This window comes from Pangasianodon hypophthalmus, chromosome 22 (genome assembly GCF_027358585.1).
Source record: "Pangasianodon hypophthalmus isolate fPanHyp1 chromosome 22, fPanHyp1.pri, whole genome shotgun sequence".
Taxonomy (NCBI): Eukaryota; Metazoa; Chordata; class Actinopteri; order Siluriformes; family Pangasiidae; genus Pangasianodon; species Pangasianodon hypophthalmus.
Window position 1 is genome coordinate 18,607,698 of NC_069731.1, and position 17,120 is coordinate 18,624,817.

The window sequence follows — 17,120 nt, forward strand, 5'->3', positions numbered from 1 at the left end:
GCCCATTCCTATACACAGTGGTCTCAAGTCATAAGCTAGCTGACTGTCAGGATTATTTACACATGTGAATGTATGGTACATGTAAAATATTATGTATAGGGTGTGTATGATGCAGTAAGTCACACTTGCTGCACAAATATCACCATTTGCATTGTGCATTAAAGAACAATTGGTTACCAGACCATCTAGTGATCTAATTTTTGCTTCACACACAATTTTTCAGCCAATTTCTGACCAGAATTTTGCATGCACAAATCATTCTAACAAAGTCTAACAAATGCAAAATTCACGGCATGCATAAAGCAAATGAAATGCTCAAAATACTTATTAAGTTATAAAAGTACATGATATCTGATATTACATAAATTAATAAATACAAAAGAACACCAATATCAGGGAGATTAGTGAGTATCAGACATAGAACTAGAGGTTGCGCGCACTCACACACACAGACACACACACAAACAACAACAACTTGTGAAACGCTGAACAGCTCATTCAGCATTCTTACCACATCCTGAAACTACGTCAATCCAACGGCTCTGCATGAAACCCTTATCGCCTCACTGAAGATAAACAAATTCAAGAAGAAACAGTCTCCAAACACGAGCGAGGAGGCCTCCAACGAACACTCGCTGCACAGCCGACAGCTAATCTCTCACATTTCAGACTTCCTACCAACACCATGATACAGGCTGGTTCTGGATCTCAGTTTACACATGATAACACTAATGATAGAAACAGGAAGAATGAATACACTGAGGCGGGCGGCGTAGAGCTGCACGTGTACCAGGGGCACAATATGAAATTCATAACACTGACGACCTGCCATTACAAAACACTAAAGTACTATTGTGATGGTAATTCAGTGAAGGTTATTAATGAACTGAATTTATTTTCTGATGCATCTTAAATGAAGCTGGATGCTTCACTCTAGTTTATACCACAACCATTTTCTCAAACATGTGTGATAAATTTTGATCAAGGCCCCTGCTGCTTCTTCAAGCCAGATTTACTCAAGGTGATCATTCCAAAAGCTGTAAAATTAGTGTCAGGGAGCATAATATGGAGCCTGTATTGGTAGGTGTAGCAAAATTTGTACAAATTTGTACACGCCAAAGTCAACAATCAAGAGAAGGCTTCACCAGAGTGAATACAGAGGCTTTACCACAATATGTAAACAATTGGTAAGCCTCAAAAACAGGAGGACCAGATTAGAGTTTGACAAAAATGTTTCAAAAAACATTTGAAAAAGCCGGTACAGTTCTGGAACTGTATCCTATGGACAGATGAGACAAAGATCAACTTGTAACTTGTAACGATGGGAAGAGAAGATTATGGAGAAGGGAAGGAACGGCTCATGATCCGAAGCATACCACCTCATCTTATGGCGTGTACGGCTGCCAGTGGAACTGGTCACCTTGTATTTACTGATGATATGACTGCTGACAGGATGAATTCTGAGGAATATAGGGCTAAATGATTCAAAACTCATTGGACAGCACGTCACAATACAGACGGACAATGACCCGAAACACACTTTGAAAGCAACCTAAGACTTTTTTTTAAGGCGAAGAAGTGGAATGTTCTACGATGACCAGGTCAATCACCTGACCTGAATCCAATTGAGCATGAATTTCACTTGCTGAAGGAAAAACTGAAGGCAAATTGCCCCAAGAACAAGAAGGAAGTGAAGACAGCTTCAGTAAAGACCTGGGAGAACATCACCAGGGGAGAAACCCAGCGTTTGAAAGTTCCAGACTTCAGGCAGTCATTGACTGCAAAGGATTTGCAATCAAGCATTAAAAATGACAATTTAATTTATAATTTATAATTATGTTAATGTGTCCAATTAATTTTGGGCCCTTAAAAGGGGGAGCCACATAAAAAAGGGCTGTAATTCCTACACTGTTCACCCAATATTTGATGTAAATATCCTCAAATTAAAGGTCATTATTTAATTTCACCTCCAATATGCTGTGGATAATAACAATAACTTTGTCTAAATATGATCAGAACACACCTATTTTCTCGAAAAGAAGTCATCTGACTGACATTGCAACTGATCAGTCAGGCGTTTTCATGTCATACATCAGCACTCATTTACCCGCCACTAATATTTTTGAACAAAATGTTGTATAGTATTTAAACACCTAATGGTGTGAACTTCTTTAATCCAATAGCTATATCTTGCTCAGAGAAATGACGAGATTCTGAAGCTTGTGGCCAGAAAAGTGTACAACATATCAGACACAGTCTCATGATAAAGTACACTATAATTAAAAATATTTCTGCATAGCACAAACTTTTGAACTCCACCTACTTAAACATTAAATCGCTGACATGTTTTCTGGCAAGATCAAAAATTTACCAAAACGTGAGCACAATTTCATCAATTCTAGCAATAACAATTTCAGAGGGTGAAAATGAAGCGATTTAGCATTGTACAGTCTCACAAGCCAGACTTCTGGTACTTTCATGCTAAACATGGCCAAGTAGCATGAACTCTGACAGGAAGAGGCAATTTTACTGACGTGGCAGACAACCAACCACAGACTTTTCCTGTAGTGTATCAGCCTGATTTGTTTTTTTTAGATTCCAGTGACTACATCTTGCGCTCAATGGGTCTTGTTTACCTGAATACAAAGAAATTTAGTCGTAATTTGTGCGTAGGAGTATTTATGCAAGAAACGTGGTTCGAAAATCCAGTTCGTTGGGAAAAACGTTTGCAACCAACGAGAGCTTCCGAGTTTGAATGTTCATATTAGGACATTCACTAAAGGCTTCAAATCCTATAATTGGTGATGAGCTACTGCAATTTTATACACGCATTACGCTGTCAAGGTTAAATCATTTGCACACACCAACTGAATAAACATTTTGTGACACTCAGTCGTTCATATTAACGACTTGAAAGAAAAGAATCCAAAGCAAAGCCATAAATTAAGACAAATAAGCCTAGCCATTCAACCACGACAAAATTAATGATATGGTAACTGATGTGCTGCAATGGCTGAGTTGCATTACCAGAAGATTTAGAGCAAGCCACTCTTAGGAGGCACTCTTTCACTGTTTAGTCTTTTTAAGCTCTTTTTGCATTTTATGGAGATTTGTGGACATCAGCTGTGCCATGAAAGTGCAAAGTAATTTACGGATGATAGGCATTTATCAACATAGGCGCAAGACTATGAAGAAAATCAGCAAATGTGGCGGGAATTGTTAGTTTGGTGCGGCCTACAAAAACACTTACACACAGCTTTACTAAAGATTGATAAATAAGGCTGAACGTGTCACAGTGTTTAAAGGTTTCTTTTCCTGCTGGAGGCTGGTTAACCAATCAGATTGCAACCTCCAGGATTCTGCAGCTTGTGGCAGGAAAAGTGTACAAATGATAGACACTTTGTGGCCTCAGTGGTCATGTCAAACTGTGTGATCTAATCTCCTGAGCATGTTTGAGCTTGTGGTCTTGGCAACAAGTTCGACATCGGCTACAAAGAACGGAAAAATTCTGGATCAAATGTCAAATGAACAATAATCAAATCCAGTTAACTTGGTAATCCCTGTATTATGAACAGACTCATGCCTCTTTTATATTTCACACACACTGAGGTCACACTCGTCTGCTATGGTTTCACCTATAAACTTTTGGCATGCTGAAAGGGAGACTGTAAGAAGTATCGTCTCGCTAAAAACTATGATTCAAGAGCACGGCATCTGAAACAGTTAGTGGCTCTAATCAGACACAGCAGGATGTTTTCAGGGTGCATGACGACACAAGCCAGCTCCACCAGAGCACCAGCACCAACACTGTAAACTTCCCGAGTGAGCTGACATCACATTGATCGACCGGAGTGTCTGTATGACTAATAGCGGAAATCTATCAAGAGTCCAGCTGAGAGCCTGCTCTAAATACAGCAGCATCTCCAAATAAGACATCTTCTTTTTCTTTTTTCTAGTTAGTATTTATGGTGGTACAGAGAATCACAACAACAACAACATTTTTTACAAGAAGAGAAAAAACAACAACATTTACTGAGAACATAAATAGCAACACCACTGATCAGTATTTGTTGCCGCGCCCCTTTTCGTCAAACCTGTTACATCATCACGTAATCTCGGGCAGGTCAACTTGATACATTTTGACGGCTTGTAACTCAGATAAGCTGCATCACTTTTTTTGGCCAATATGCTGGTGAAAGCAAAGTGAAATGTTCAATGTAAGAAATGGTAAAGTTACAGTAGTAAATATTACCAGAAATGAACAATTAAAAAAATGTCCATCATATGTAATTCTTTAGAAATCCTTTGTGTCAAAATCAGCACTCCCATGTGGCCTGGAGCACTTCACTCTTCTCAGTGACCTCCAATGCAGCGTTTTTTTTTTTTTTTTTTTTTTGCGTAATATTAATATGCTGGTACTCATGAGGAGTTTATTTATGCCACCTGCTGCCATCATTAATTCATTTGTGGCCTACGCCAATCACTAGACTAACTATTAAAAGTATTTTTTTGATAAACTGCAGTTGCTTTTCAAATTTGTAATGCTTCATTTTAAAGATTTTTTTAATGCCCTAAAAATGCACAGGATTTTGTATGTTTGCATCACAATATAAAAAAATATGAATGTGTGTATGGCTGTTAACATGGTGTAATTTTTTCTTTAAATACCGTTTGGCGCTAAAGATGTCCATTTTGAGAATCTGAGACATAAAATTATTATTCTTTAACCACCAGATATCTGCTTTTTTGTGACATATCTTTGCACAACACAGTGAAGGATTAAATCACATCATTTTGGTGAGTAAAAGCCTTTAACATTGTCACATTCTGCATTCCTCAGAGCAAACCTGCAACATCTGTTCCATCCCGGTGGTTTCGGGAGCTTTGCACTGGCATGATGACACAGAAAGCTTCGATTTAGCATACACTCTCGCCCTCTTCGTGGAAATCTGAATAATTTGAAACGTCCCCCACATGTGAGAAGATGCCTTCTTTCACAAAAACGCGCCTGTTTGACAAGATCAAGAGTGGGAGAGTGGGACTGATGGGGGACGGAGTGATAGTAGCAAAACAGTGCAAAGAATGCAGAGAGAAAGTGTGAAAAGATAAAAAAGAGAATGTAAGAGAAAGAAAGAGAGAGAGAGCATTGTGGCCATCTGTGAAGTTGGAAAGGGGCCAAACCCCTGCCCCTAAAGCCCCAGCACATGTTTAACCACCTCATTCTGTAACATAGCCCACCTCGGTCCTGACAAACATGGCAGCATGGAACAACCCTACACACACACACACACACACACACACACACACACACACACACACACACAGCAACAGTCTCACCCTTTTGCGACTGCATGCGCACACACATAGCACTGCAGGAGTCACTCACGTTTTATGACTGCGCAGAAATAATGTTTGCAAAAAGCTAACTGCTCTCTGCAGCTTGTGAAATATCTAGCGCCGACTTCGTTTAGACAGAAATGCTCAAATAAAATCCTCCCTCATTTAACTGCTGAGATTTACACACCTCGTTGTCACTAAAATGACTGCACCTGTGTGCAAGTGTGGTTCAGATCAGCTTTGGTTTCATGCACCAGGATTCATGTAAACATCTTCAACTCGTCCTAGCACAGCAAGACTTCCTCTTCATTATATATATATATATATATATATAAATAAAACATACGATATAAAATAATATAGTGCATTATATAAAAAGCCATTTCAGATTCAGTTAGCCACAGAAAAACAGTATCTACAAAAAGAATGTGTTGGAAAAATGGACAAGCGTGACTTTTAGGGCAAATTTTTGTCCATTCTTTCATAAGCCTTATGCTGTTGTAGCTCATCTGCATCTGTTTGACATGTTAGGCGTTCTAAGATGCTTTTCTGCTCACCATGGTTGTAAAGAGTGTTTATGTCCACTTAATCTTGGCTCTCATTCACTTGCTCAGATAAAAACAATTTGCTAATATTCAGTGCTTTGTTGTCATGCACAGTACATATGGTTATTGCCAGCTTCTGAGTGGATATCTACAGTGAGGTCACATGCAATTGTTTTATTGGGGATAATTTTCCCTTATAAACGTTGGACAATTAATAATAATAAAGCTGTTGGCTAATTCAAATTGCAGCTCTTTCGATTTGGAAATCACACTCTTTTAAATCGTGATTTTGATATAAAGCCGGTTCATTATTCAGCCCTCGCTACAACTCCTGTCCGCCAAGAACAGGAATCTGAGGATACTTGGCCACAGGGTCACCAAAACTGGACAGCTGAAGATTGGAAAAAGATCATTACAACGGATTCTCTATGTCTCATGCTCAGTGGTTCACCAAGTGATGGAGACAAGCAACAACCTTGTTTTTAGGTTAACAAATTTATCCCAGTTTTATTGGCTATGGGACCCACTAAACATTTGTCCATTCCATCTCACCATGATGTTCCTGTTTCATCAAAGAAAGGTGAAGCCAGCCACAATGTGCTTAAGACAACACACAAACACAAGCCTCTTCGTCACAACAATTCCCTCCTATGCACATGTTTACATACGACAAGAGCACAAAGGCTTCGTCAAGTCTAGGCTTGGACTCAGGGCTCCATCCTACATTCCACACACACATGAAATTCCAGCCGAAAGCCTCGGAGCATTCCCATCTAAAGGCCAGAAAGTACCACGTCACACATTTGACCAATATTTCAATCAATTCTCGAACAGTATGAAAGCTGACGTTTGATCGATTTTTGCTTTTAAGTTCCATTTGTGATTATTTGGATGAAGGGATAAGACCCATAATCCCACTCTGACACATGATAAACAGGCTGCTGGGTTGCTATAACTAAAAGGCTCTGCAACACTCAAGTTCAATATAGAGCTGCAAGATGTATTTAATCATCTCTGTTAAACAACATATTAAAAAATACTAGAATAGTTAAGCAGGCATGAGCAGTAAAAGCCAACATCGAATGCATAAATAAAGAAATTCCAACGTTAAGTTTCTCACAACCCATCAGCTCAAACTTGATATTGTTTACAGAAGAACTATTTTTGCGCACACCACCATCTGCCCCCACCTCACAGCTGACAGTATTTTAAAAGCACTGTATTAAAAGTTCATTATATTTACATTCACATAGTTCAGGATTTAAAACTAACCAATAATTATTTTGGCTCTAGGTCTAGCACCTGCAAGCAATTCCGTTGCTCTATTGATGCCAAGTAACAAGCTACAAGTTTGAAACAACCGTTACAGGCCATATAACTTTGGATGTTTAAGGGCACTACATTTGTTTTTCCAGCTCCAGTAGAAACAGACTGAGAAGTAAACACATCTGTGACGCCGCTCAATTTATATTATTTACAAACTTGGAGCTGAAGATAAGAGACCAGGCAGACTGTAAAGATTACGGTTGAAGAGCACACAGAGCCAAAAGATAGAAAACAAAACTGCAGTACAGACCAGAGTATAAATACAGAGAGTAACAGAATATAAACCATACATTATGAAGATCAGAGAGTAAACCCCAAAATATAAACACTGCCAGAGTATACATACACAGTAACAAACTCACAGGTATTACACTCTTCTGGTATACGCCCAGATTTTAAATACTGAGTATGAACATTATGTGAAGCCCAAAGTATAAAAAGTAGTAAAGTTTGAACCCCAGTAGTCTAAATCACATGAGCATTAAACTCCTGTAGTATATTCCCAAAGTTTATGGAGCTGAATATATCCATTATATGAACCCCAAATATAAAAGTAAAGTATAAGCCATATAAATATAAACCCTTCCAATAAAAAAACACCTGTGGTGAACACTCAAAGTTTATAACACTGAGTATAATCATCATATGAACTCCAAAGTTTAAAACATAGTAAGGTCAAACTCTAGAGTCTGAATTCCGTTAGTATAAAGCACACGAGTATTAAACCCTTCTAGTATTAACCCCCCATAGATAAAACTGAAAAAACTTAGTGGTAAAAGCTTGACGTGTAAACCACGGGTATTAAACCGTTACAGTATTAAACACTATTAAAGGAGTATAATCTTTATCATGTAACACGCAAAGTATAATATACAGTAGTGTAATCCCTGAAATATAAACACAGTACAAACTCAGAGGAAACAACACATTAGTATTAAACCCCAAAGTATAAAAAGCTGTAGTAGAAACTCCAGATCACAAACAAGGAACAAATCTCAGAAGTATAAAACTAAAATACAAAAGCGAACAACCCAGTAGTAAAGATCTAAATTATAAACCACAAATATTTTAAACCTCTGTAGAATACAGAGTTTATAATAGATAGGTATAACCTTCCTCATGTACATTTTATTCTCTAAAATTAAACAATGAAGTAGTGTAACCCCTGAAATATAAATGAAGTACAACCCCCAATGTATAAACCCTAAAACAGAAACCCACATTAGAATTAAACCATTCTAGTATTAAACCCAGGTAGTATATACTCAGCATTGTATAACCCAAGGGTGTAACTTTCATCTTATAAACCCATGAGTATAAAAAGTAGTTGAAACTCCAGAATACAAATCTAATATAATCTCCATATAAAAACCACATAGTGTGAACACTAGAAGTATAAACATTGTACAAAACACCATTCTAGTACTAAATACCTGTAGTATACGTGCAGTAAGAACTTTTACCAGTATTAATCCATTCTAGTACGTCTACTTAACCCCTGTATGTTATATTCGAGTGAATAACAAAGAGTATAACCTTCACCGTGTAAACCCTAACGCCGTAGTCAAAATTCCTAATATAAACCGAATTTAACTGTATATGTGCTACAGTGTGAACCCCATGAGTAAAAACCTTAAGTACAATACACAAGTATTCTAGCATCACTTGTAGTTTCGGAGTTTTGTAACACATTTGAATTACAACCTTTACTGTATAAACTCCAAATGATAAAATGTTGTAGCTGAAACTCCAGAATACAAACCTAATATAATCTCTGTGTATAAACACCCGAGTGTGAACACAATTAACTGAACACAAGAGTATAACCTTAACTGTGTAAACTCCAAAGAATTCCAGAATACAAACAAAGGAAAAACCCCAGCTGTATAAACCCAAAATATACAAAGGAGAAAATATCTAGGAGTAAAGGTCTGAAGTATAAACCCTGTAGTAGCTATACACTCAACAGTATGTAACACAAGAGTACAACTTTCTTCATATAAACTACAAACCCAATATTAACTCAGTGTATAAACTCCAGTGTGAACCCTAGAGGTATTCATAGAAGTATCAAAGATTTCTAGTATTAAACTTCTGTAGAATATGTGTAGAGTTTATAGTACCTACAAGAGCAGCATATAACCCTAGAAGTATAAAGATTGAGTGCAAAACAAAACAAAACAAAAGAATTATACCATTCAAGGTGTATAACAAATTAATTGTAAAAACTCCAAAGTATATCGAAATTCCTTAATGTACACAAAAGTTAAAAAAAAAAAAAAAAAGACACAAACCTAGCAGTAAAAATCTGCAGTATAAACCCTGCAGTAGCTATACACTCAACAGTGTATAACACAAGAGTATAACCTTTATCATATAAACTATAAACCCAATATTAACTCGGTGTATAAATCCCAGTGTGAACGCTTGAAGTATCAAACAATTCTAGTATTAAGCACAAAATAAAACAAAAGTAATACACCATTCGAGATGTCCAACACCTTAACTGTGTAAACCCCAAAGTATAAGATTCAGTCATGTTAAGCGTGGAACCTAGACACGGGTTGAACCTGGATGGTAATGTGAACGCACAAGTGAAAGGAATGAGTTTGGAGCAGATTTAATGGGATTTTACCTGCGCCAGCTGCCGCGGGTCCGGAGCGCCGAACAGAGAGGAGCTGGAGCTGAAGCTGATCGCTCCTCTCCGGCTCAGCACATGCTTGGGAACCGGCCTGTCCAGAGGCAACACCGGTAACTGATAACATACTTCCATTGAACAATATGAACGCTGGATCCGGATCAAAAAAAGATCAAATTTAAAAAAAAAAAAAAAAAAAAAAAAAAAAAACAGATCACTAAAAAGAAAACTCAGGGGGTTGCCATGGATCGGCGTCTTGCAAAAAAAAAAAAGAAAAAAAGAAAAAGAAAGAAAAAAAAAACGAAAATGTTTTTTTTTTTTTTTTTTTTTTAATTGTTGTTGTTGTTTGTTTATTTTTCTTGAAACACAATTAAACCGGCGTTCAGGAGTCGAAGCGCTTCATTTTGTTCGGCTCGATGGGAAACTCGCGCGCGCACGCGCGCACACCGCCGTCGTTGGTGCTGTCCGTGTTCTCCCGTACGCGTGGTCCATTTTTTTCTCTATCTCCCCCTCTCTCTCTCTCTCTCTCTCTCTCTCTCTCTCTTTCTCTTTCTCTTTATTCGGTTTTTATTCCTTTCCTCCTTTTCTCGGGCAAACCGGGCCCTACTGACGACGAGGCCTGGATCTTTTTAGTATCTTTTAAAAAATGCTTCCTCATTTTTAAACTCCGCTGTGAGTGTGTGTGTGAGAGAGAGAGAGTGTGTGTGTGTGTGTGTGTGTGTTAGTCGAGCCTCATCGTGAAATGGCTCCGCGCACCGTTTCCGAATAAAAAGACAAAAGGCATGAACACTTCAAAAAAATCAAGACAGAGGCACGAAGAGGAAGAATGCACGAGCGATTAAAAAAGAAAAAAAAAAAGAAAGGAAGGAAGGAAGGAATCCACCAGGAAATGAGCAGGGACTCGTTTTCATTCAAGATCAGCGCCGCATTTTATTCGCCCCTTTTTATTCCGTCCCTTTTTCCCCTCAATGCGGATAGAGAGAGCAGACCTCTCAGCTCTCTCAGCTCTCACAGCGCACTCAATGCACCAGTGTGTGGCTTGGCCAAAAAAGCAAAAAATATATAAATAAATACATTTAAAAAATAATAACAATAAAGCATTTCCAGCGCAGGTATTTTGCCTCTTCATTCATTTGGCGCTCTTGAAATGAATAAAAAAATAAAGGAAAAAAAAAACCACGCACAGCCAGCTAACTCCACAGGCTTTTCTTTTTTTCTTTTTTTTTCTTTTCTCCAAAACACTGCAAGCTGCTTCCGACCATGCAGACAGGAGGCTGTCGAAAAGCGCCTCTTAGAAAAAAAATTCCAGCCAATACCTGCGCGGCTGCTCGTGTAAACCCGGATCTGATTGGATGAAATCGAAAGGCGATTTCAATACGAGGGATCTGATTGGCTAGACGTCCTGGGCGACTCCGCGACTGATTGATATGCAGTCGTGCGCCGACTGTATGGACCTCAGCGAGGGTATTCCACACGCCGGGGTTTGCCCTACATCACCGCCTGTGATTACCTTCACTGGCATGAGTCACTCTGTGAACACACATTCTCACTTAAAGTGCCCCTGAAATCAAAATAGGTGTTTTACACCTTGGCCCTTACTGTTATGGACGTCAATATGATAGCATATCTAGAGAAAAAGACAAAAAAATAGTTTGGGAGATATTCATTCATTCATTCATTTATCCGCCATATCCGGTAACTGCTTTATCCTGGTCAGGGTTGTGGTGGATCCGGAGCCTATCCCGGGTACACTGGGCATGATTACACCCTGGATGAGACACCAGTGCATGTCATACTCATTCATTCACACCTAGCCAATCCACCTACTGTGAGGTGGGAGGAAACCGGAGAACCCAGAGGAAATCCACGTGGGCACAGGGAGAACATAGAAAACTCCACATAGATAGTAGCTCAAGCTCAGGATTGATCCGTCGAGCTGTGAAGTGGCAACGCTACGCAATGTTTTGGAGATTTTTAATTTTATAGTTTGTCACTTACAGTAAATTTTTTTTAAGACTCATCCTGTACTAGTCTTGTGTTCATCCAATTAAAGTCCTACACACGACAGCGAGACAGTAACATCCATCCATCCATCCATCCTCTGTACCGCTTATCCTACACAGGGTCACTGGGGAGCCTATCCCAGGGGACTCAGGGCACAAGGCAGGCGACACCCTGGACAGGTTGCCAACCCATCGCACACACACTCCCATTCACACACTACGGACAATTTAGAGATGCCAATCAGCCTGCAACACATTTGAACTTTGAACTGGTGGAGGTAACCAGAGTACCAGGAGGAAACCCCCAAAGCGTGGGGAGAACTGGCAAAGCAAAAGCAGAGGTGGGATTCAAACCCCCAACCCCAGAGGTGTGAGGCTAACCACTAAGCCACCGTGCCCCCACTTGTAATGTCTGTGTCTTCATAGCTGTTTATGTATGACGAAGCATACAGTGTGCAAAGGAGCTGTGCAAGAATCCTTACATGCAGTATATGATGAACATTGTTGACGTTCATTTTTGGGAGCCCCTGCAGACACCAGGTGTAAAATAGCGCCGTTGCCATTACAGTGGACAAGCCGGAAGCGGAAGTGTTTGTGCAAGTAGCCCATTGCTCTCCAGAATGTAATGTATACGCGCAGGCCTGGGGCATGTCTTGCTCTACAGCAGCAGCTCATTAGCAGTTGGATATTTATTCATTTAGAAGAGGGTGGAGTTCGTACAATTTGGAGGCTATGTGACTTTTTGGAGGAGTGTTTTACCAACTCGGCACTGTTCAATGTCAGAATGTCACTACCTAAGTGATTCTGACTTTATACACTGTCAGGGCTTCTCCATCAGTAAGAGGAAGCAATATCATTTTATCTACCACTCAGAAATGTCAGATTCCTTCGGTGACACCGGCACCACTGACAATCAACCTCAGCTCAAATGTGTACGGCATAAAAATGCGGCATCTCGTTGTCTAGGATTCCATCGTTGTCAAAGTGGCCAGGCGGTGGTGAGAAATCCACATATTTAGCTAGTTTACTAAGCTACTGGCAAGTTTGTTTGGTGCAGCATATCTCGAATGCTATTAGCTGTTGTGTAAATCAGTCAAGCCTTTTATCATGCTGTCACTCTGACTTCCTGTTTCAAAAGGAAATGCATCAACATAGAGAATCTAATCACTGCCCTCAAGCATTGGGGCTTTAACTAGCTACAGGGTGAACAATACATCATTCCACAACATACTGTCTTAATTTTACCCTTTTAAAATAAACAAGCATGAAAAACATGTGTACTAATGCCCCTGTATACTTAGCATACTTAGCATTCCTGACGGAAAATGAGTCATAGGCAAATGCTGACCCACACTTGACACTTCATATGGCTCATATACCACCATGGAATGACAGCAATGAACTCATCCAAATCTGAGTGCCAGAACACGGCCGCAACTCAACCTTGATGACAGGAATGCTGTACAGCTGGGGGAAGTTGGGAATGACTTCAAGGGCCCCCAGTAGGCAAGGAGCTCCCCAAAGGACCACAGGGAATGGGCTGAGGAAGCCTTGTTTATTAACCTGTCAAGATTCAGATTGTTAAAAAGCATTACAATTATTCTTTTATTTCCTATGAGAATTCAGTTGATGGTTTCCATTAAGCATTTTCCCACCATGATCTCTCTGTGTTTATATTTTATCTAGGATATATTCAGTATGAACTAGTGTGTAAAAGTAAGAAATAAATCACTTGGGGGTGTGCTGCTGTAGAAAAATAATCATCAACCCTGTGGCATGATGCAGCCTTACAGGAAGCTGATTACTTTCCAATAGCTGCATGTCCTGAAGATGCTCTTATACCACAGCAATTAGCCAACACCAATAAATGACTTTTTATTTATTAAAGAATGACACGTCATCCATTTTTAGTTACATTTAATGTTGTGGAACATCTGTGAAATAAGTGAAGTCCTATTATTACTTACATTACAGAAGCTATAAACAGTTTTTTCTTCATCTGTCTCTCTTTTTTCTTTCTTAAGATAATAAGACAAAAAAAAAAAAACAGTCATGTTACCAAGAAACCAGAAAATGTAAATTCTTCTGTCCTGAAGACTCTCCAATGTCAACATGACACTGGAGACTCCTTATATAAATATTAAATAAACATCTCCTTACTGAAAAGATTTCTTCCTTTTTTAGGTGATATTCAGCTGAGATACTTAATATTCTAACATTCTTAATATATAATAAGACTTAATTCACACGATAAGACACCAAAATTAAAGCTAAGGGTGCAGTTAGTGTTTATGCATTTGTTTATTTCTTCATTTTTTTTATTAAATTGCACAAAATCAAACCACATCCCCCATACTTGTTTGGATTTGTGCAAATTTCTAATGAGACCAAATTGTTCTCAGAGCAGACTGATTGTAAACCATTTTGTGTGGTCATTCTGAACTGACTCATAAGTTACCTCATACTCGCTTTCATCTGTATATTTATCCAGAACACTTTCTTATTTGAATATTTATAGAAACATGAATAGATACAAACTCATCGGCTGGGTTAGCTACTATGCCTACAGTACATATGACCCCTGAAGGGTGTTGGAAAGTCATGGCATTTGTAGATTATCTCTACTCTTTCATACATTAATTAGCAGATCTTAGCACAGCTATTGTTTGGATTTATTCACCTCTGCTTTTTTTTTTTTTTATACTTGGCTTCTTGTCTTGGTGTAAACTGATTATGCTATTCAGGCCTCTAATCCCCTGAAATTCCAGGAATGATGGAAATTAGCCAATAACACCACACATTTAACATTGCATCACGTCCAGGATTACACTTCACATCCAACACTATAAGAAAACTCATCACTTTTAGGCCTGAGCTTGATTTATTTTAGTCGCAAGGGCAAACCTGGGCTCGTAAAAGAATTAGAGATAAGATGTTTTCGCTTTAGAGTGTTTGAATGTTTTAACTTGAATTGCAGGAGGCCGAGGGGACAATAGCGCGCCGTGCCATGGCAACAATCAGGCCGTATGCCAATAGTGGGTACAATGACTCGCTCCCACCTCCTCTCTAGCAGCTTAGAATACAATTCAGCACAGCCCAACCCCCTGCCATGCAGCCCTGAGCCTCTTCCGGCTAGATCAATTTCACCCTCCTGAAGCACAAACCTGGACCAGAATGTATGATAATTAAAAAATATGCATAGTGGATATGTAGTAAACTGTGCTTATGTACAAATATATAGGCAAAAGTATTTAACTCCTTTAGTAACTCCAAGCACAATTAAGACCAAGCACAATTAAGATGATTATTATTCAAAATCATTAACTGGAATATTGTTGAGATTTTTAAAAACAGGCTATATAACAATTAAAAAAAAACAAAACAAAATGTCCATATTTTCTGTCTTTTTCCTGGTTACGCTTTTTAATGAGACACCTCTGACTGGTTACTTGGTAGTCTTTAATAACCAGCTGCCCGAAAGAGTTAAATGAATGTTTATCAGTTTTTTCATCCATTTCATCCAATTTTATATTTTACACTGTAATTAAATGCATCAATCGACATGCTTTAAAGATTATTTAATACATAATTAAATAACATGATGAGAATCAGGAAGATTATAAAATTGCAAAACCTGGTTGTAATTACCATCTCAAGATGTATAAAAAAAATGATGAATGAGATCTTTTTAGTAGCTTTAGTAGCCTCTGAGTATGTAAAATCCTGAAATAAATCATAAGCAATTTATTGTGTGCACATTTGGTTGTTACAGTGATGCCTTAAATTGAAAATGTGAAAAAGTTTATAAATAAATAAATAAGTCAGATTTCCGAAAGGCTTTCATATGGGAAAAGGCAAAGGATATTCATATATCCATATATCATGATTCACTCTGGGGGGCACGGTAGCTTAGAGGTAGCTCCTCGTACTTCGGGGGTTTCCTCTGGGTCCTCTGGTTTTCTCCCCCAGTTCAAAGACTTGCTGTAGGCTGATTGGCATTTCCAAATTGTCCATAATGTGTGTGCGATGGGTTGGCACCCCATCCAGGTTCCCCGTGACCCTGTGTAGGATATGCAGTACAGAAATCAGATGGATGGATGGATGATTCACTCTAGGGTGGCCTGTGGTCATCCCTTAGTTACACCCATGCTTAGTTTCACCATGTTTAGAAGTGTTATGTGCTGTAATGATGATTTGGATAATATACTGCATGTCGGTATGCTTTAAGCCTTGCATGCATTGAGCTGCTTAACCAAAGCAGTGATGGACAGCATGCAACGTGCTACACTCTCCATGCACGGCTCATCAGGGACTCTCCCCAGTCCCTAACTAGGAGGAAACCATTTAGCAATGATTTGTTTCTAGAGGACTGTTTGCGGTACACAGTGTTCATGCGCCTGCATCAGCTTCACCGAGGGCCTCAGGGGAAGTGTGCTGTGCTGTGATGAGAGGAGGGAAGCGGCGCACCTGTTAATTCCCCCTGAGACGCCGAATCCGGTGTACGCTTTGCCCCAGTCATCAGACCACACACACACACACACACACACACACACACACACACACGCACTGCATAATTGACAGCGCTTGTTTATGTCAGGCATGGCGCAGGGCCCAGTCCTGATACCGCTTCTATTCACTTCCCTTCACCACTTCCACTTGGGAAGATCCATGACGCATTCGGGGGGTCACCGAACCCTCTTCCTACCAAAATTAGTTTCATTGCACATCTTCCTCTTAATAGCTTTCTTAACATTTCTCAAAACTACGTCTTGATTCAGCTCAACATCTTTATATAACTGATATATAAAAGAACCCCTTTTTCAACAAAACGGTGACCAAATTAAACCCCCCTGCGTGTTGGACTCGTCCAACTTGAACCGAGTAGCGGTTTAACGAGAGGCGCTTGTGTTTAATGTGAACTTTTAAAAAGTACTTTAACACAAACTGTTACTAAGAAAAACAACGTCATTTGGAAACAAAAAGGTTTTTATCCAAATAAGTGTCGAGGACTTTGTTTCTGTTGTTGCTTTGACGTTTGCTTTACCTTTTAATTTAAATTTAAAAACATTAGCTTATAGCCTACATGAGTGCATAAGAAGCTAAATGTTTTTATAACGCTGCTATTTATGTGTGAAAGTTTAAAAGCAAGAAAAAATTTATTTCTTTTGCCTTGTGAGAGGAAGCAGTGTCCTCAGCCGCCATCTTGTGGCTGTATAAGTCAAACACATGGAAATTATGCACAGAATTTGTGATATTTTTGTCGCATAAACA

General features: G+C 39.0%; 1 protein-coding gene across 3 annotated transcripts in view; it reads right to left on the minus strand.

Annotated features, from left to right (window-relative positions):
- The window catches only part of pde7a (phosphodiesterase 7A), a 37,507-nt gene extending 27,462 nt beyond the window's left edge, over positions 1-10,045 (minus strand). For all 3 annotated transcript variants that reach the window (XM_026938218.3, XM_026938217.3, XM_026938216.3), the window contains exon 1: positions 9,844-10,045. In XM_026938218.3, coding sequence (XP_026794019.1) covers positions 9,844-9,981 — 138 coding nt within the window. In that variant the 5' untranslated portion in view covers positions 9,982-10,045. The remainder of the gene's footprint in view (positions 1-9,843) is intronic.
- Positions 10,046-17,120: the final 7,075 nt, after the last annotated feature.